At 44.0% G+C, this 22,100-nt stretch overlaps 1 protein-coding gene across 8 annotated transcripts in view; it reads left to right on the top strand.

Moving 5' to 3' along the window:
- LOC144499531 (LIM domain only protein 7-like) overlaps positions 1 to 22,100 on the top strand; it is a 221,306-nt gene that overhangs the window by 168,060 nt on the left and 31,146 nt on the right. For all 8 annotated transcript variants that reach the window (XM_078221581.1, XM_078221582.1, XM_078221583.1 and 5 more), the window contains 7 exons: positions 1,190 to 1,332; positions 3,582 to 4,068; positions 8,041 to 8,502; positions 8,986 to 9,100; positions 12,318 to 12,479; positions 16,288 to 16,394; positions 18,858 to 18,912. In XM_078221581.1, the coding sequence (XP_078077707.1) occupies positions 1,190 to 1,332; positions 3,582 to 4,068; positions 8,041 to 8,502; positions 8,986 to 9,100; positions 12,318 to 12,479; positions 16,288 to 16,394; positions 18,858 to 18,912 (1,531 nt within the window). The remainder of the gene's footprint in view (positions 1 to 1,189; positions 1,333 to 3,581; positions 4,069 to 8,040; positions 8,503 to 8,985; positions 9,101 to 12,317; positions 12,480 to 16,287; positions 16,395 to 18,857; positions 18,913 to 22,100) is intronic.

The following is a 22,100-nucleotide window of genomic DNA, read 5'->3' on the forward strand; positions in this document are numbered from 1 at the left end:
TGAAATTAAACATTACAAGGTATAATTCTTAACAGCTAACTATCTCTATAGTTTCAATTTAAGCAATATCCCCTTGACATCCATCCGCCCTTCAGAACCAGTTAGCACCAAAAACAGATATGCTCATGTGGATGCGAGATTTCCAGCCATTTAACGCCTGTGGACAGAGATACAGACAGACGCCTGTCTTCTGACTCCCATATGGCAGTTTCCAGAGAGAGATTTACCTTCAAGCAGCAGAACCTCCGAGAAAGAAACCTATTTTCTGACAGATCCAAGTCTCCAAATCCAAAGAGAAAAAGAGACAGACAGAGCGCTATTTCTTCTCTCTACAGATCGCAATCAACAAGGTTTCTCTCTTTGAGCCTAGCCCTGCCCAGTCACATGACTTTTTCTGTCAAGACCCAAATCAAACCCTACTCTGAAAGACCCCAGGGAAAAACACTAACCTAACAGCCCTGCATTTGTCCCGATTAAAACAAACATTGCAGCAATTATGATCAATTATGCTGCTGCAGTAACAACAAAAGATACTGGCTATAGATAAAGCAGCGCTGATAAATAGAAGGGACAGCTTAAAACAAATCCAGCACCAGAAACATGACACAAGGTACAGTATTTTCGCAACAATTCTATTAATATATAAACAGATAAGCATTTTCTATAACTATGAAATATTTGGCATGATTAAATGTATTCAATCTTATGGGGTCATGGTTAGTGAACATGCCCGATTTCAACCTTGCAGCCCACTGAGAAGGAGAGCCATCCATGCGGGCCACTCACTAGCCTAGCTGCCCATCACTAATCTTGAAGGTGCCGTCATCTATATTGATAGGTGCTTAGCGGTAAGCTTAAATTACTGGTATGGCATTGGATAGATAACAGCTTTGTACACGGTCTTTGCAAAGAGGAGCCTATAGTCTGTTTGTGTCAGCCATTTTGAAGTGTGAAAAGTCAGGCTAGATGCCTATCTTTCAGCTGAGCGAAGTGTGAATTTTGTCAGAGGTGTATAATAGTTTGAGTAATGCATTTGGATCTAGTGAAAAGGAGCACCCACATGTACATTTGCATCCAAGTCGGATATAAATCCCCTTCCTTTTACTTCTGCATTTCCCTTGATGAGGTTGGTAGAAATGTTTAGTAATTTTTATTCTTTGCGTTTTGTTGTTTTAAAAAATGTGACCAGGATTTGGCCAAGTGGAAAAGCCGGCGTAAAAGTTACACTTCGGACCTGCAGAAAAAGAAGGATGAGAGGGAGGAAATTGAGAAAATAACGAGTGTCGAGAGTTCCAAGCCCACAAAGACATTCCGAAAAATGCGGGAAGAAAGGTAACCCAGGAATTCTCTCAACGTTTTGAATTGCCCCGATAAATCTCTGTAATGGTGCAGAATATTGCTCAAAGGTTCTGCAGCTGGCTCACTGCCTCATTGTTTTATACTTAAAAAATATACCAAGTTTTGCCTTGTCATTTGGAGATGTCTCTCAGTTGTTTCAGTATGAAAGGTGGGGGAGCAGGAGGATAGGTTGTTGATCTTTGTTTGCCTGTTAGCATAACCTTGACAACAATGAAATACACACAAATTGCCTCTTTGAAACCAGATACATTGGCCAAGGATTTGTGGCAGTGGAGTGGATAGGTTGATCATTTTCTCCTGGGTGGCACAGTGGTTAGCACTGCTGCCTCGCAGCGCCAGGAGCCTGCGTTCGATTCCCAGCTTGGGTGACTGTCTGTGTGGAGTTTGCACATTCTCCCCATGTCTGCGTGGGGTTTCCTCCGGGTGCTCCGGTTTCCTCCCACAGTCCAAAGATTGGCCATGCTAAATTGCCCCTTAGTGTCAGGGGGTTAACAGGATAAATAGGTGCGTTTATGGAGATAGGGTCTGGGAGGAATTGTGATCGATGCAGACTCGATGGGCCAAATGGCCTCTTTTTGCACTTTTGGGATTCTATGACATCCATATATACGAGTCATTGTTTGGTAGCTGAATTCAATATATGTTTTTATTTGTCACTGTACTCTGACTGTTCAGTGTGCATCTTCAGGTAGTAGCTAGCTCCCCACAAGCCACGTTAAAAATGGAAAGCTACTTTAGAACTTTCATTTTACCTAAAATACGTATTGATATTTCTGGTGTCGAACTTTTAGGACTGGTCTTGCTTTCATGGCTGTTTTGTATTTGTTTCCATCTCTGCTGGAAGATGCCCATTACACAGTCTGCATGCCTCATGTGTGCAATACAGTGTAAGGAAACGTATTTATCCCTAAACGGTTAAATTGTCTTGCTTGCTTTTGAAAGACAACTACGCAAGGAAAAGTTGGGCTCAGCTTTCACATCTATTCGCTGCAGTGATGATGTGGTATTTCGAGGCTAGCTATCGTGCAATATTTTGAATGGATTAGTGGAATGGGATGCTAAAGGAACGTACAGGATATGTAGGCTTATAATCAGCAAAAAAAGGCTGGGTAATGTCTAAGCAATCCTGTCAGCATAATGATCTATTAATCTTTCCAACAAAAGTAAATCTGCTGCTTGATTTTAAATTTGAGGTTTGCAGATTGAGATTTTCCCCTCTAATTTGGAGTTTTGTAGCAGCATGAATGTGAAATCTAAAGGGTAACTCTAAAATTCTATGCAATACCTTTGGAGGATTGCTTTTATGTATCAGCCAGTCATAGCCAAAATAAAGCTTAGTTGCACATAATAACGTGCTGAATTCTGACGTGTGTATAAAGCTGGAGTATCTGGAATATTTTAGCTTATTAAAAGTTTGGTGGTAAAATAGTGCTTGCTAACTATTTACCTCACCAGAATTCTGATCAGGATCTATAACCGTAACCCTCTAAACTGACCATTTATAAAGCTGAATTCTCGTAGATTTTTCCCTTAAATCAGTTGGGACAGCTGTACTGCGTGGGGTATGGTACCTCTTGGAGCTTTTGCTTCTGCTGGTTGTACGAGTTTGATTTTTGAGAAGCAAGTGATGGGGTACGCGGAATTATTTAAGTTGCGTGTTATTAAGTGGATTAAACTTGTCAATCAACTGATGTAAATAAAGTCGGGGCTTTTGGAGAAATGTTAGGGAAGTGACAGCGGACCACCAAGTTAAATCTGGAGTGTTTTTATCGCTACTTAAAGTACTTTGGACATCGCTCATTAAAGCATAAAGCTTCACAGATGGAAGGGAAATGTGCGGTCACATTTTTTTTTAGGATTGGATTTTATTTCCTTTGCAAGGCATCCGATGTTCAGATCCTGCTGTATTGAATTGAAAGTACAGAAAGTCGAGGGAACTGTTGTTCCATATTGCTGAAAATGTAAGGCAAACAGCCGTTCACTCTGATTTCAAGTCCCTTTTGTAGGGGGTGGGGATTGTAACACAACACTAATTATCTTGAAGCTGACTAGTTATTGCAGTTTGTCTGAACTTTTCTCCGTTGTCCCACTGCGTGCAAATTACAACCTGACTAAATAGTTTCGCAGACCACACCTACTTATCATCTCAATTTCGCATTCAGTCTAATGAGGTGTTTCTGCTCTTTTTTTTTTTCTTTTCCAAATCGTCCTCTCCCTCGCAGGGAACTCAGACAGCAGGGATCGTTCGGCGGCGACCAAACTGACTACAGAAAGCTGAACTCCTCGGACGAAGAAGTGTTTGCTGAAGAAACTAAGCCCCCGAGACGTTCGTATGAGAGGAGTTACACTGTGGAAAGTGAAATCCCTTACACCTCCCAGAGGCTGGAGACGGTTTCCTCAGCGCCTCCAACCCGAGCCCCAAAGACCTCCCAGAGGCTCGAGTCGGTTTTCTCAGCGCCTCCGCCTCAAGCCTCAAAGACCCAGGCATCGGAGTCAAAAAGCACGGTCAATAACATGTCAGGAAAACAAAGCCCTCTTCCTTTCTATACCCGCCATGCACTGGATTCCAAAACGGAACAGACCCGGGTTTCAGGTTCTCTGCCACGGAATTACCAAGCACCTGACGTATCCAGGATTGCACCTGTAGTCGGGCCAAGACCCTATGGTACACAATCTAAAAGACTTTCCTCTCTCACTCGGTCTTATCCGGTAAGTTGCTCTGGACAAATCCCATTTGTCTCTTTTTAAGTAAACGTGTCTCGGGGTTTCTCCTGTTTGAGTTAAGAGTATTGGATCGGAGCCGTTTCCTTTCAGACGTGTTCAAGGTCTCGAGTTGCGAATGGCTTCATTATTTATCAGCAATAAACCAGTTCTCGTTGGATCTGCAACTTAGCAGCCAGATAGATTTCTCTCTATTCATTCTCTTTTAGTATGTTGACGCTGGTGTAAAACTCTTACTCTGAGCTTTCACTGCTGTCTTTGATGAGGCTGTGCAAACATTTGCATGTTTTCTTTCACTGGACAATGCAGTAGAATTTAGACCATTTTTGCACCACTTGATGCAGAAGCTTAAACCACTACACCCAATTTTCTGGTTGGCATTGTGCAAACACATTTCCATTTGTAACAGCATATGTAAACCAACACCCTATTGTGGCATTTCAATATGTAACCCAAGATCAGAACATGCCAATCGACATTCAGCTCAGGAAGTATTTGTGAAGGGAAGGAGCCAGTTAACCTCTTTGGTGCTGTTGCCTCTTCACTGCAATTTCTCTCTCGCTTCAGATGTCCAGCATTTGCAATTTTCTTTTTTTGTTGTTGCTTTTTGTTTGTATTTCAATTCTTCAGGAAGAGAGACGGGCAATGTTATCAGCTTTGAATTACACCTTTTAAAACTGGTGTCCGCAAATTCCAGATAAATGAATATTTGTCTGGAAAATGTAGCGGATTATCACAGTAACTTCATTGTGGTGTTAATGCAAACCTACTTGTGACACTAATAAATAAACTTATTTTTAAGCATTGAGCCATCTAGTTCCGCCCCCGCCTGCCCCCACAAACACCCTTGTTTTTTTTGCAAATGCCCTCCCCTCCCCCACAGAAATATCATCCTTGATGATACAAGGTCCAAGTAAAGTCAGGTTAGTTCACAAGGGTTTGGAGCAGTGGTGAGTTGCCCATCTTTACTGGCACTATACAGAAACTGATGGTTTTAGCATCTGTGGATGCCAGAGGCTACAGTCAGTGTTCTATTTTTACAGGGTGTGAAGTGCTGTGTTGTGGCACGTATCAATATCGAATCTGTCATTCCTGTGTTGAATACATCCTCATGGAAAAACTGGAGTGAAAATGTGCAGGCACCAAGTGAAGTGTTAAAGCTCAAGCCTCACAGTGAGAACAACAGCATCTTTTTAAATGGGCCATTCCGTCTTTCAAAGGAGCTTTTGCTCAATTTTAATCTGCTATGAGTTGCCTTCATAGAATCCCTACGGTACAGAAGGAGGCCATTTGGCCCATCGGGTCTGCACCGACCACGATCCCACCCAGGCCCTATTCCTGTAACCCCACACACTTACCCTGCTAATCCCCCTGACACGAGGGTCAATTTGGCATGGCCAATCAACCTAACCCGCTCATCTTTGGAGTGTGGGACGAAACTGGAGCACCCGGAGGAAACCCACGCAGAGAGAAAAAAAGTGCAAACTCCACACACACAGGCCAGAATCAAACCCCGGTCCCTGGCATTGTGAGGCAGCAGTGTTAACCACTGTGCTGCCCCTTCAGTCTGTATTTCATTTTATTTAAATGGGCTGTATCAATTTAAGGCAGCAGAGTACCGGTTAGACGACAGTCCTTGCTGTTAACTCCTGCGTAACCTTCATCTTTCTGGATCTTAACAAGTACTCTGGCATGCGAACGCCCAAATATTTTGCCTGGAGAGGGTGGGGGCCTCTTTCTTTCTTCCACGGGCTGCCAGATGAAATGCAAACTATTTGCTAAATAAAGAACTGTTCCAAGTGTCGTTATCGTGAACCACGTTCTGGCCCCTCCCTTTGCAGGCTGGGTTCATTAATGTTTTCCAGTCTGACCTATTTTAATTCCCTGTGCTGAAAGGCTTAAGTAATTTGGTGGATCTCCAGTCAGGTTTTGAACTGCGCTTGTCCTATTGTCAGGTAATTAGCTTCACGTTACACATTCTCACAATTGGAATGGAGTTAAATGGTCATTTGTGCTTCACTTGGAAGTTTGTGAACAGGTGCAGCCCCTGGCAAAGCTGGGAACAGATTGCAAGGAATGCAATGGTTTCTCTTTGTTAAGGGCTGTTTCTCACCCTGTTTGAGCTGAAGGCACTGAAATTTGGCATTTGCAATTCTTTCCCTTAAGAGATGGTGGTGTGATTTGCCCTATATTTATAGCAGGGAAAAACAATTGGGAGGTACAAGAGTAACAGGACTGAAATCTTCCAAGTAATGTTTCTTAACATATCAAAGATCCCAAAGATGTGTGAGTGTAAAATTTGTCCAAGTTGCAGCTTCAGATAAGGGTTTTACATCATCCAATGATTTATTCACATATAAGCATAGGTTTTCAACCTGAACCCTTGAGGAGGCAGTGATGGCCCAATGGTATTATCACTAGACCTTTAATTCAGAAACTCAGCCAAAGTTCTGGCGACCCGGGTTCGAATCCTGCCACGGCAGATGGCGGAATTTGAATTCAATTTTAAAAAATCTGGAATTAAGAATTTACTGATGACCATGAAACCATTGTTGATTGTCGGAAAAACCCATCTGGTTCACTAATGTCAGGGAAGGAAATCTGCTGTCCATATACGGTCTGGCCTACATCTGACTCTAGAGCCACAGCAGTGTGGTTGACTCTCAACTGCTCTCGGGTAACTAGGGATGGGCAATAAATGCTGGCCACCCACCGATGCCCATGTCCCATGAATGATTAAAAAAAATGTAAATCACAAGCAAATGTTTTTATTGTTCTGTGACTAATACCCAAGATTTTGGAATAAAATTAGGGCTGGGATTTGTAGTTGACGTGTAATCATTGTTATGATTGTTACTCCAGTATAGCAATCTATTGTTGCATAAAGGTTCATAATCAGACTGTCACTTTGTGTTGGCTGCTTCTCTGAGGTGAAGTCAGGTTGGCTTCATCCCTTTCTAAGTAGTTCAGCGGTGCATTCAATCCATCGTACGCTCTCTTTGAGATTGTAAAGTCTTCATGAGGGAATTTTACGAAGCAGAGATGGAATACAATGGTTTGAGTTATAAGGAGAGGCTGGATAGACTGGGACTTTTTTCCTTGGAGTGTAGGAGGCTTAGGGATGATCTTATAGAGGTTTATAAAATAATGAGGGGCATTGATAAGGTAGATAGTCAACATCTTTTCCCAAAGTTAGGAGAATCTAAAACTAGAGGGCATAGGTTTAAACTGAGAGGGGAAAGATATAAAAGGGTCCAGAGGGGCAATTCTTTCAGAGTGGTGAATGTCTGAAACACTGCCAGATGTGGTAGAGGCGGATACAATTTTGTCTTTTAAAAAGCACTTCGATAGTTGTATGCGTAAGATTGATATAGGGGGATATGGACCAAATGCAGGCAATTGGGACTAGCTCAGTGGTTTTTAAAAAAAAAGGGCAGCATGGACAAGTTGGGCTGAAGGTCCTGTTTCCATGCTGTAAACCTCTATGACAATTGAGTCTTTTGTCCCTGGAGTAGGGAGGGGAAGAAATCAGTTCAAATTGTTCCTGATCGCTCCTTGTGAGCCCTGTCAAAAATGTGTTTCTGTGGATATTTTGTGACGAGAGGATTAGGCCTGGTTGTGAGGTGTCCTGCAGTTGAATAGCTTTTGGAAATCCGCTGCCTCAGCCCCATGTGTGAAGATTGTGAAGAGATTGTGAAGAGACTGGTAGTTCGGAAGAAGAACAGAAAATTATTTAATTCTGTTGTTCACATTATCCAAGTAATGCTGTTTACCTTGCCAGTTTATTATGTAGGTCAGTGGTTTGCTAACTCCCTTCCTAAATTCCAGTATTCCATCATATCTATTACTGCCAACAGTCAGTGCAGTGTAAGCTATTTTGGTATTGAGTCCGTTGTCGAAAGATGTTTTTGTTAGGTGCTGGAAAAAGTTAGCTAAGATATTTTTTTCCGTCCTTTTCAGCAGCGGGACGGGCCACCTCGATTTAACGGAGATGTGAACGATTCAAAAAATGTCCAGGCAACGCCAAGTTTCTTCTCAAAACTAGAAGCAGGAGGATCCAAGAATAGGAGTGGGCTCTTAACAAAGGAAGAGGGAACCGAGTGGGTCAGTCCTTCTGCGAGAATGGAGGAAAAGAAGTCAGCGCAGGTTAACCTTTCCTCAAAACCAGAAAATGATGTGTACACCAGGAGCAACCTGTTATCAAAACCGGAAGACGATGACCAATCGCAAGCCAGTTCTGTAATTAGTAGTAATGAGGAGGAGGAGGAGGAGGAAGAAGAGAAAGAGACTCCATCCCTTATTAAGAGCAGCTTCCCCCATGAGTCAAAGCCCGACACTACTTCCGGCTCAGTAACAATGAATTCTTTTACAAAAACAACAAGCCTGCCTAAAGACAAGGTTACCACAGCAGCCATGCAACAGGTAAGTCTGGAAAGTAGGTTACTATGTGCATTTGAAGTCAGTCTGGTAATCTGATTGTCTCCTTTGACTGCATGTACAAGGGCACTCTTTTGAAACAAAACAACCTCCTGGACTAATTACTCTTTCACTGATTAACCCCAAAATGACATAACAACGTATATAACCAACCTGACAGTAAAATGCATGACAAAACCTATTCTTCATAGCGGCATTCATAGAGAGCCATTTCTCCCCACTGGGTGTCTGTAACAGGGAAATAGCTGCCAGAAACTAGGTTCTGTCATTTGGGAATAGTTTTTTTTTGTAGCCTTCGAACTGCTCATTTACAAAGAGTTCCCAGACATTCCGGTCATGCCTATGGATGTTTGCGGGGGTCGTGGAAAAGATCAATCAGACTGATTTATTGGATTGGCTTTCCAGGAAATGTCAATTGACGTTTGTTCTGGTGTCAATGTATTAAATGATTTAAAAATTTTTTTTTAGGGACAGTACAGTAACACACGGATAGTTATCAATCAGAAACCAAACAGTGATCGAGACTTTGGGTTCGCGGTCGCTTGGAGTGCCACCGGTGCTACTGTCAAGTCAGTCGAACAAGGTAACTACATCTTTTAAAAAAAATTGTAATGGACACTTGAGCATTGTCTTGGTGCAGGAATCTGTAGTATCTGGATTTCGCATCTCTCATTCTGTGACTGTGGCAACAGTCATGCTAGCTTTAGTTGATGACCATGAATGATTTATGATGTAAAGGTCGTTCTCCCATGTAGGAATCTATTGAACAAAAATAAATATCAGAGAAAACCAATCAAGTGAAATTGCATCCGGATTTTGACACAAAGGAAATCATTCCACAGACGCAGAATGCAATGCTTAATCTCTTATCGGCTGACCGATTCAGCTTTCATATGGTTTGTTTACTTGTGATACTTCGGAAACATGTCTGTCAACTCGATGCAGGCTCTCTTAATATTTGCACAACTTGTTTTGCAAAATGTACTTATTGTCGCACCCCTTGATAGTTATGTTTCCATTCTCCCTAGCACAGTCTGGGGAATGCTATTCGGCAATGGTACAGCAAGGTAATATTGGGAAATAGAATATGTTTGTTTGCCCTCTGCCTTTTTAAAAGCTTAACGGAACTGGTCTAATTAATTGCTGAAGGCCTGTTAGTTTTGATGCCAACTGTGATAAACGAAAAGCAGGATTTGAGTTTATTACCTGCAGATCGTGTCAGCTCAGTGCTGCCACACACACACACTCGGAGTAGTTAAAGTAGGCCAGCATTCTCATTCTAAAGAAAGCTTCCTGGCAACCTCTCATATAGTTCAGCTGAACAGGTACTTGAGCTGACGGGATCACTATCAGGCCACAAGCAAATAAGTAAAAGCAGTACTCCAAATGGTCCTAAACTTGGATTATACACTGAGGGCAGACTCCCTACGCCCCAGTGTAAATGTCAAGGGCAAGCTTGCCTCACCTTCAGCCAATTCACCCCACTTTAACATTTAAGTTAGTCAGCCTTTAATTATTATGTGAGAATTTTGTCCCATTCAAGAGAGCTTCTGGCCAATCGGAAGCCAGCAGCACCACCTTTAATTCATTTTAATGGGATGTGGGCATTGTTGGCTAGACCAGCATTTATTACCCATCCATAATTGCCCTTCAGAGGGTGGTGGTGAGATCCCTTCTTGAACCACTGCAGTCATGTGGTGTAGGTGCACCCACAGTGCTGTTGGGCAATGGCCATTGATGGTACTGTACAGAAGATATTTTGGAAAGGTTCAGTGGTGGACTGGACCTCCAGCTGAAAGTCCAGGATCTTGCTGGGACCGAGCTGGAAGGTCCCCACAAGAGTGTGTGAATGTGCATGGGAGAGGACGGGGTTGGTGGACACAGGAAAGAAAAACCATTGGACTATAAGTGTGCCTCCGATTGGCATCAGGAACCCGGAAAAGAGGCACATTCCCTTTTTGCTGATCAGCCTAAAAGGTCAAGCCTACCAGACTGCATGTTGGGCACTACCCATTCCGCCTAAGCAACAGTGGGATGAAGCCCTTGAGTGACCCACTGAAGGACATTAATTGGGCTATGTGCAGTTGGCTCACCCAACGCTTCCCCGCCACTCCTCAAATCATGGCGGGGGGAGTGGGGGCATTGGGTGGTTGTCACTGGGTGCTGAGGGTGTGTGGCAGCAGTGCACTGTCCTCTTAGCCATGGTGCCTTATTTCTCAAGTGCACCCACCTGCTTTCCTGCCTGTGGGTGGCCAGTAAAATCCAACCCTTGAACTTTCGCTGTGAAGACAATTATTGGTTGATTTCCCCTTTGAGGTGACAGAAAGAAACAGCCCTTTGTTTTTGGCTGTGTTTATGTTTTCAAATGTTGGAAGGAAAAGAGACGCCTTTTCTCCCTGGTTACGTTTATCGGTGATGGACTGATTGCAAAGCCAGTTATGGGTCTGAAGTGGCAATCACCACCAATATTACTAAATTTATCAATCTATTATTGAACCATAAATTTGTCATTACTGTCATGTAGTTGACAGTTAAAAAGGAAAATCATGAAAGATTTTATTTTATACCCTCAAAAAAGGAGAAAACCAACTAAAACAAAGACATTCTGGATGTGATGAATACCAAAGACAAATCTTTAGCTAAGACTTTGACATTTGTTGAGGGTTTGAATTTTACTCTGGGGGCAGTGGATGCTGTCAGGCCTCCGCTTGCTGGTTCCCCCCACAGCCATTAAAGTCCTGACTGCCCTTTGATTGGCACAAGGCAGGCCTCCTCACCAGGCGGAAGGCCACCTCCGAGAGGTGCCAAGCGATTGGATGGCTGGAAGCTCTCTTGCTCCAGCAGCGCCGCCAGGAGCGGTGGCCACTGCTGGGACTGCAGCCAAGCCAAGATGGAGGGCATTTTACATTGGAATCCGGATGTCAAGTTGAGTCTGGAGGCTGGCAGGTGCAAACAAATGTGTGGGCGTGCTTGGAAAGGACAAGAAATGGGAGGTGAGATGCAGAGGCGGGGTTTGTCCCTTAGGACGGAACCTCTGATACCATGGGAGGTCCAACATGGAAGCACCCCTCCCCACTTTAAGAGAGTGTATTCCTTGAACTTTAATTTATAGAATTGACAACCAGGTTTAGACCTTTTCCGCTGTGGGTAAAATTCCAGTGGCATTGGGGCAAGGCCATTAATTGGCATCTTAAGGGTCCTAATTGTTGAGTGAACAGGTAGCCCAATGCAGCCCCCACAGTAGGTTAAATTGCAGTGGGGCAGTGAGGGGTGGGTAGTTGTAAAGAATGCCACTGCTGACAAGATTTCTAATTTTGTGCCGCCTTCCCCACATGCACTGACATGAGCTCATACACTCTCGCACACGCACTCAAATTCCAGCTGTGAAGTTCACAACACAATAATTTCTAACGTGGCGATTGCTACATAAACAATCTGCACACCAAATGATTTACTTTTTATCTTGACTGAGCACTTACAACTTGAGGGAGCCGTCTGACATTACCTGACCTGGTGAGATAATACCGGTCGCAATGTTGTAGCTACTGTCATTGCCAACTCTGCATCGAGTTGTGGAAAAACTCCTTCAATTGCAGTGAATGAATTAATCATGAAATTTGAATGGTGTAGTTTAGGAAATTGAGCATTTGAAGGGTATTCCAATAAATTGCAGGTTTTCATTCCGAGATAAAGTAGTGTTTTTTTTGTACGCTTTAAGAAAAGCCACTTTTATGTAGAAAGTAGCAATTAATTTTTTTTAAACGGGATCAGTCAATCCAGAATTCTTTGTGTTTTGCCAGGAGGACCAGCAGAATACTGCCAATTGGAAGTGGGTGATGAAATCATTTCTATCAATGGTGATAATGTAGCCAACCTGGATCACGAGGATTGGTTGGAGGCCATGGAGGATGCAAACAAAAGTGGGAATCTCAATATGGAAATCAGAAGATATGAGAACAATAGTGAGTCCCTAATTCTCTTTAAAGTAAATGCAATCTGTCTGTGCACCTTGAATAAATAGCTCTGAAAATATCCCATCAGAAACAGTTAAGGCTCCTCTAAGATTATGCCACAGGAAAAGATAAGAACAGTGGTCAACTCGCAATGAAGTGAAGAAGCGGCAGATTTTTGGGACAATGGCAGCATTTGCTGTCAACGTCCATTTTATTTTCCCAACATGCCGAGCAATTAGACAGTCACCCTGGACTTTGGCCCGGATGTGTGCTCCAAACCACGGCTTCCCCCAACATCCTGTAGTCGATGTCTGTAAAACTTTACTCAGTAGGTTACCTGCCCACACATCTGACTCTCGGGCTGGAGGCCTGTTGGGTGGGAGCTCCTACAGAACGGGGCTGTAGCTGAGTTGGGCTGACAGCCATTGGGTCTAGTGGGGATGGTGGGGGATGAGATTGGGGGGGGGGGTGTGAGGATGTTGGATGTTAGGCTTTTGATGGTGCAGAGGGAGGGTCTGATGTATGGAGGGTGGGTAGTTACACTGCATGGCCCCTTGGGCCTGAAGGAAGCATTCTTGCTCCTGGCTAACATGCAGTGCTGTAAGAGCTTATAGGGATGAGGAGCATATCAGCCATGATCGAATGGCGGAGCGGACTTGATGGGCCGAATGGCCTAATTCTACTCGTATAATTTATGGACCCAGTCCTTATCACCGCCTTTGATCTGTTGGTTTTCCAGAGGCCCGGGAAACGTGAGTTAAATTTGGACGATTCTTGAAATATTATAATCAAATGGCCAACCCACTGCCTCTAAAGTCACCGGCCTTTTGCACTCCCCTCCCCAACATCCCCCCCCATCTCCTCCCGAGCCCCCCTCCATTCAAACAGAACGGGTGGCCTTAAGAGGGTTCTTTGGCATATGTGTGATTGGGTGGGAGGGTGTGGGATGGAGATCCCACCTACCTCTGATCAACTGGACGGACTTATCCCTCCCCGCTGTAATCCAATTTGGAGTCCCAGAATTGGGTTTGCAAGTGGCCTACTGCGGAGTGCAAGGAGCAGGGGAGGATATCTCATATCCCCCCTCATTCTCTGCCAAATCAAGGGATCTGGCATTAGGAAGTGGGACCCCACAGGAAGCCAATCTTTCTACCCTTGCTTCCAGCCCAATTGGAACGTAACAGTGTTGAGCATCCTGGAGAAAAGTGACTCGAAGCTCCCACCTCCAGTCGGTGGGTAAGAACCCCATCATTAATGTTAAACCCCAGCCATAGTAACTGAGTGCCTGATTCATTTGTTGCATGCTTTTCCCTGATGTAGGCCCAGAAATGGAGAATTAATTCACTTGAACTCAATTGCACTTTAAATTGAGATTTCTAAATCTAGGTTTGATATGCCACAACAGAAGAGCCAGTTGAACGACAACACCTATAATAATTAGGCTCAGTTTGTAATACATATACATTTCATCTGCAGTTGTTCAGTGATGAACTTTCTCTCACTTTTGACACTGTCACTTTGATCAAGAAGACATCTTTCATATGACTTACTGTCTGTAGACACACACCCCACTATATTCGAATTGTTACAGCGCAGGGAACCATTTATCCCATCGTGTCTGTACTGGCTCTCCAAATGAACATTATGGCTTAGTGCCTTTTCCCTGTTTCCCTGTGCAGAAACAATGCCTCGAATAAACTACCTCCACCACACTTCCAGGCAGTGTATTCCAGACCTGAACCGCTGGCTGTGTGATAAAGCTTTTTCTCTCATCAGATTTGCTTCTTTTACAAATCACTTTAAATCTGTCTCCTCTCGTTCTTGATCCTTTTAGGAGTGGGAACAGTTTCTACCTATCCCTCTTCTATCAGACCTCCTCTGAGCCTCTTTGTCTCCAAGAAGAACAGTCCCAACCTTTCCAATCTATCCTCATGACTGAAGTTTCTCAACCCTGGAACCATTCCTGTAAACCACCTTTTGCAATCTCTCCAATGCGTTCACATCCTTCCTGTAGTGTGGCGCCTGGAATTGTACACAATATTCCAGCTGAGGAATATAATGCCAGAATAAACTGAATCACTCTTTTAAATAGAATTTGCAGTCCAGAAATGGTCTATTTGGTCTATGCTGTGAATCATACATCCTCTCTCCCTGCTTCATCCAACCCTATTCGCATATTTATTTCTTTACTTGCCTAATTTCACCTCTAATGTTATTCTCTTCAGCGGCTCCCTGTACCAAGTAACAATTTCCACATTCTAGCCACTCCCTGTGTCAGAGATTCTTGGGTACCAAGAACCTTAGACACACTTGGTCGACTCTTAATACAAACAGCACAAGACACCATGCATCCAATGCAAGGTCTTTAACTACCTGTGCACAAGGAGAACTAACTCTCCCTTCCCGCCCCCCCACCAATCGAAATGGCTGGAGTGGTTCTGACTTCACAGAGAAACAACTCCTCAGTTATAGTCAATTACAGCAAATCAGCAACAAGCATTTTGTTCACATCTTTCATTGACATACATATTCGCCAATTAAATCCTGGTTTTTCGCCCTTTCTCATTTGATGAAAAATTGACTTCTTCTAATCCTTCATTTGCATAGGATATCCCCATATCTCACCTTTGGTATTTGTTATGGAAAAATCCAGTCTTGATCACCCTCCAGTGAAGGTCAAAAATCAGAATGTTATGTGGCCTCTGCAAGTGAAGGACTATCCTGAAAGTAGACAGGCTCCCTTGAAGGTCTGCAACTGATAACATTCTCACAAGCTGTTACAGAGAAGGCATGATTTTTAAAATCTGAGCATTTCAAATTCCACACCTGGGTAAAGAGTTAAAAGCTCTTTTTATATAAATAAATCTTATTTAGTCATTAGGAGGCAGACAGGTGGCATGAATAGTCAGTAATGGCACACCTGAACTTTGTATTGAGATATTTATGACACAAATACAATTGGCCTTCCACGCAATGTTCTGCTCAATACATTATTTTTATTTGCCTGTTGTAGTGAGCATTGTACTGAGAGACTGCTTTACGTTATGGCGCCCTTTGTTTTATTGCAACCTCCTTTCAAAAGTAGTTGCAAGAAGCTTGGGGACATCCCAATGATGTGATATGACTGTACATAAATAAAAGCAACATCTTCCCTTTTCGCGCTCTGTTTTAGTCCAACCCGCTCCCCCTCGCGCGTGCCCTCTCTCCAAGAATGTGGAGCAATTCCAATTTTCCAATCACCAGCCCCTTAATTAATATTTAAATCTGTTATGGATTTTAAATTGAACCTGATGCCAAGTCAATTGCATGAAAATGAGAAGAGGGGTGGCACAGTGGTTAGCACTGCTGCCCCACAGCGCCAGGGGCCCGGGTTCGATTTCCGGCTTGGGTCACTGTCTGTGTGGAGTTTGCACGCTCTCCCCGTGTCTGCATGGGTTTCCCCCGGGTGCTCCGGTTTCCTCCCACAATCTGAAAGACGTGCGGGTTAGGTGAATTGACCTGAACAGGCACCGGAGTGTAGCGACTAGGGGAATTTCACAGTAACTTAATTGCAGTGTTAATGTAAGCCTTACTTGTGACTAATAAATAAACTTTAGGCATTGCCCCCACTAGCACGCAACCCTTTAGTTTGAACTCCTGCGAGCACATTTCACTTGCCTCTGTCTTTCTCTTTCTAATCTTGTGTTCAATTGACTGCACTTCAGTCGTGGCTATTGGTGATTTGTTCTACCTGCCTGTATGAACCTGACTTAGTATGATAAAACTCATGAAACAATCATTATGACCTGTTTTGACTCTCTCTCAAAACGAATTCCAGGTACCAGTGAAACAGAACACACCACCTTCAATAAACCTATTAGATGGGAAGAAGCTGGAAAGGTTATGGTGACCAACAGGAGCCAACCCTTCAATCAAATAACAGAAGTAAGATTTCAGAAATTGTTCTATAAATTTGTGTTTTTATGTCATTTAATCTATGTTATGGATGCTTTGTGTGCCTGCTAACTAGCTATTCCTGCCAATTAAGTTATGAAACATAATTGAAATATCAAAGTGCATGCTCAAAATTCTGAATGTCAATGACTAGGTCGCTTGAATCGGTCATCTACATAAAATCCCTACAGTGCAGAAGGAGGCCATTTGGCCCATCATGTCTGCACCGACAACAATCCCACCCAGGCCCCATTCCTGTAAGCCCATGTATTTACCCTGCTAGTTCCTCTGACACTAATGGTTAATTTAGCATGCTTCATCAACCTAACCCACACATCTTTGGACTGTGGGAGGAAACCGGAGCACCCGGAGGCAACTCATGTAGACACAGGGAGAATGTACAGGCTCCACACAGACAGTGACCCGAGGCCGGAATGGAACCCAGGTCCCTGGCGCTGTGAGGCAGCAATGCTATCCACTATGCCACCGTGCCATCACTCAAGTTGCTTGGGTTCTCATCTGGCACAGTTGCAACAGTTGAACACCTTGATGAGGCAAGGTTTCAAGTGGAGGGAACTTAATTGTGTGGGTTAGGTTGATTGGCCTTGCTAAATTACCCCTTAGTATCAGGGGGATTAGCAGGGTAAATATATGGGGTTAAGGGGATAGGGCCTGGGTGGGATTGTTGTCGGTTCAGCTCGATGGGCCAAATGGCTTCCTATTGCACTATAGGAATTCTATGAATTGAATGGAAAGGCACCTTGGGTTGCTTGGCTGCCAATCCACTTGGCATTGTTGGTCAGCGGGACAAGGAAAATGGAAAAGAATGCAAAGTTACCCACAACCAAAAAGGAAAGCTTCCTTGATAAATGCAGAGAGCAGATGACTATTTTTGTCCTCAGTGGTCCACACATTGCTTTTTGATCAAATACAAAAATCAGTGTCTCTGAAGAATAATAATAGTGACATAACTAAACTGGATTAATATTCTGGATGTCCAGTGCTCTCATTTATTTTCAAAGCAGGAGGAGATTTAAATGAGTGAATAGCCAGCACAATGGAACGCCACGTGCAAAAGAAGTAGTTTATTCAACTTGAGCTGGAAGGAAAATAAATTATCTTGGCTATAAAAGTTGGGGTCTGATGTTGCAGATGTATAGAACGTTGGTTCGGCCGCATTTGGAATACTGCGTCCAGTTCTGGTCGCCACACTACCAGAAGGACGTGGAGGCTTTGGAGAGAGTACAGAGGAGGTTTACCAGGATGTTGCCTGGTATGGAGGGGCTTGGTTATGAGGAGAGATTGGGGAAACTGGGGTTGTTCTCCTTGGAAAGACGGAGGATGAGGGGAGACTTAATAGAGGTGTATAAAATTATGAAAGGCATAGATAGGGTGAACGGTGGGAAGCTTTTCCCCGGGTCGGTGGTGACGTTCACGAGGGGTCATAGGTTCAAGGTGAAGGGGGGGAGGTTTAACACAGATATCAGAAGGACATATTTCACACAGAGGGTCGTGGGGGCCTGGAATGTGTTGCCGGGCAAGGTGGTGGAGGCGGACACACTGGGAACGTTTAAGACTTATCTAGACAGCTATATGAACGGAGTGGGAATGGAGGGATACAAAAGAGTGGTCTAGTTTGGACCAGGGAGCGGCGCGGGCTAATTGTTCCTGGTTTCTCGTTTCAAGGCTTCATTCTATGATCATCTTGCTGGTGCCAGTACAGAGTGAGACTGCGGATAGTTGGGAACCTGTCTCGGGGGCAGGGAATTCATATGGTGTTCGTGGAAGTGGAAATGACTAGGGTTGGGAAGCATTTTCCGATCGGGGCCATTGTGATCTCCTGGACTCGTTTCGATCGCCTCAGGGGGTCGGAGAGGAATTTCCCAGATTTTTTTTCCCCATATTGGCCCTGGGGTTTTTCACTCTGGGTTTTCGCCTCTCCCTGGAGATCACATGGTCTGGAATGGGGGGGTGGGGGTAAGTTAATAGGTTGTAATGAACAAAGCATCGTAGCTGTGAGGGACAGCTCGGTGGATAGGATATTGGTATGTAGATAGGCTGGAAAATTGGGCGGGGATCCTGGATTCAGGATTCAATCCTGGACCGGGGAGCGGCGCAGGCTTGGAGGGCCGAAGGGCCTGTTCCTGTGCTGTATTGTTCTTTGTTCTTTGTTCTTTGTACCTCTGATAATTAGATTGGATGCAGCGGGTGTGATTTTATGAATGTGAATATTGATGAGGCAACTCACACAATGGCCACATTTATCGTAAATGATCACCAGTATGCACCAGTTTTCCCACATGTATCTTTGTCATCAAACGTTCCCTGCTCGTTGAGCAATTTTAGCATTGACCCCCTGAACCCTCGCTGGGTTACATTTTTCTCCCTTGTGACTTTTTTTGGCTGAATGACATTTGAGGTAATGAACTGAGTTAGACTCACTTTGTTCCACAGATTGACAGATCAGAAGAAGACCAGGAGAAATTGTTGGAGGATCCAAAGCCAAAAGGTAAACTCCATTTATTTAAAAATTTGAACTTGTTGCTTTCTGATTGGGGTAGTTTGTATAACAGGTCCTTAAAAGAGAGGTCACAAGAAATAGAACCAGGATTAGGCCACCAGGCCCTTCAAGCCTGCCCCGCCATTCAATATGATCATGGCTGATCCATGCCAGCCTCAGCTCCTTTTCTGTGCCGTTTCCCCACAGCCCTTGATTCCTTGATCTACAAGAACACACAAAATACAAGCAGGTCAGTTGTTTTCCTGTAGTCTTTACACAGGGAGCTAGATTTCCAGTCTGCAGCAGAGGCAGGTTTGAAAGCAGACATGTCAGCAGCTGACCTCAGTTGGTCTGCCAGCAAGTTCCTGCCTCCAATTGGTATTCAAGGAGATGGCTTCTGAGGGATGACAGATACCTGCTTGCTTTTACAAAGTTTAAAGCTAATAAAGTTTTAGTGTCACAAGTAGGCTTACATTCACACTGCAATGAAGTTACTGTGAAAATCCCCAGTCGCCACACTCTGGCGCCTGTTCGGGTACACGGAGGGAGAATTTAGCATGGCCAATGCACCCAACCAGCACATTTTTCAGACTGTGGGAGGAAACCGGAGGAAACCCATGCAGACATAGAGAATGTCCAGACTCCGCACAGGCAGTGACCCAAGCTGGGAATTGAACCTGGGTCTCTGGTGATGTGAGGCAGCCGTGCTAACCACTGTGCCACCTTGCTGCCCCAATCTATTGGGTACCCAATTGGGCCAATTAAAGTGTCAATTGTGGGCACTCTTCACATGGCATCTGCATTTTCCAGAAGTGGCTGGAGTCTGTAGATGGAATGTTGGAGGACTTCCTGAGGTGGGGTGGGAGGAGGGTGGTGGTAGGTGATGGGTGCCCGAAATGGATCCTGCAGAGCAAATCGACATGGATCCACAGGGCTGAGAGGATCACAGCTGAGGCCATGTTCCATCCAGCATCTCCTCTGTATTGGTGGCGTGGTAGTGTCCTTGGTGTAATTAGCAAGTCTTCAGAGGGCAGCTCCATCCTGAGAAGTCCTCATGGTTCAACAGATACACAGCCCCGGTGGGGCTGCTGGTCACCAAGAACCATTCCCATCGGCTCACTTTAAGCTGCTGAACCCATCTGCCATCCTTGATTGGACAGAGCTCCCAGAGGCAGACTGGTAATGGGTGGCAAATCTCAGAAGTCTCCTCCAGGGCCCTGCCATAGCTACCCCCGAAATCCCAACCTGGAACATAGCTCCATGTCAGGATAAGGATCTTGGAGTTAAAATTCAGCGCAATATCTATGGGCCAAGTGTGAGATATGCACGTACTGAGTAAAATACTGATTTATTCAACTTGCATAAGGTAATCAGAATTGCTTCAACATGACGTGCATCCAACAGTCAAACCTTCTTTGCCTTGGCTCAGATCTGATGCGTAATTATGAAGAGTCATTTAGCAATTAGCATAATAACTGTGGCAAAGATCTAAGTGGAAGACTCGTGGGCAACTTCTAGTTTCCTTTCTCATTCTCAGTGTTAAGGGATTGATCATTTAACACAGATGGGGAGAATTTTGTTCATTTGGAGGATTGTAAACATTCGGAATGTTTTATTCTCAGCCATTGAATAAATTCAACTCCGAGATTGCTAGATTTTTTGGTTTCACGGAATGGAGGGCTATGGAGATAGGGAGAGAAAGTGGAGTTGAGGTCCCAAGACTAGCCATGATTTTACCGAATGGCAAAGCAAGCTCAAGTGGCACTACTGTCGACTCACCCTCCTATTTTTTAATATTATTCCCCCCCCCCCCCCCCCCCCCCAAGAAAATAATTGGCAATTTTAACACGATAAAGGAGCCCTCACCAGTTAGGTAGCTAGATAGTGATCTTAAGGGATGCTATGTGAATAGATCTTTCAATACAAGCACCAAATATTAAGCACCACATTATGGTGATACTGGAGTCACCCGCAGGTAATTAATTGCATCCTTTGAGGAGGTCTCTGGTAGATTTTGGTAGATACTGGTAGATTCTAAAAAATCTGTACATTTTGTAACCACAGCATGAATTTGCCCTGACACAGCTAAACTCACACTGCACAGTACATTATAGGATTTGCTTCCTGTATATAAAACTCTGGCCATACAGCTATTTCATTACATGAACCACACTTAACACATTTTTTAAATCAGCTTCAATTTCCTTTTATTGTAAATTATGCATAATGTGCTGATTATTGCTTGATATTCCATCTGGGGCTTGAATAGTATAGTCCTTTAAAATGCAGTTCTATTTTTGATCATGTATAATCCACCGTATAAAGAGCTCTGTGGAGTGTTATCACTTAATTATCTAACATGCAAGTAGGGCACCATTGTATAATTTGAGAATATGATTCAAAATTGGACCCCAATCTCCATAAATGCTTTTTCCCAACTTGGGATAGCAACAGAAATATTGCCCTTTCTCATTTGTAAGGACTCGAGATTCCACATGTGTGGTCCAAACAGATGTGGGTAAAATCTCAGCTGGGAATAATACTGATGTGTGGGTGTGTTGGGTCAAGGCACTTGAAGCAATCTTCAAATGCATTTCAAAAGCGATTCTGCCATTGAATGACAAAAGGCAGTCATAACAATTCTCACAAACATCAAACACAGGGCTGGGTGATATAGGGGGAATAGGCACTCGCAGCTTGTGCTCCTGTCATCATGTAATTTTAAGGTCATTCCCGGATTAAATTTTGTGTAGTGTAGATGTTAGCTTTCTCTCTTTGATCTCAGTCTGCAATTGCAGGGGAGATTGAGCTGAAGTGATGGCTGATTTGCTGCAAGCGGAGGGTGCTGGAAATGGCTAAAATTGAAAGTAAATACTGCAAGTGCACAAGAATAGGGTTTTTTACTGAACCAGACTGCAATTTCAAAAATGAAGTGCTCAATCATAGAATCCCTACAGTGCAGAAGGAGGCCATTCGGCCCACTGAGTCCGCACCAACCACAATCTCACCCAGGCCCTATCTTCATAACCCCATGTATTTACCCAAGCTAGTCCCCCTGACACGAAGGGACAGTTTAGCATTCAATTTCCAATCCACCTAAGCCACACATCCTTGGACTGTGGGAGGAAACTGGAGCACCCGGAGGAAACCCACACAAATACGGGGAGAACGATGTCAATATGCATTTGTAGGTAAAA

The sequence above is a fragment of the Mustelus asterias genome, chromosome 10, assembly GCF_964213995.1.
Source record: "Mustelus asterias chromosome 10, sMusAst1.hap1.1, whole genome shotgun sequence".
In the NCBI taxonomy this organism is placed as follows: Eukaryota; Metazoa; Chordata; class Chondrichthyes; order Carcharhiniformes; family Triakidae; genus Mustelus; species Mustelus asterias.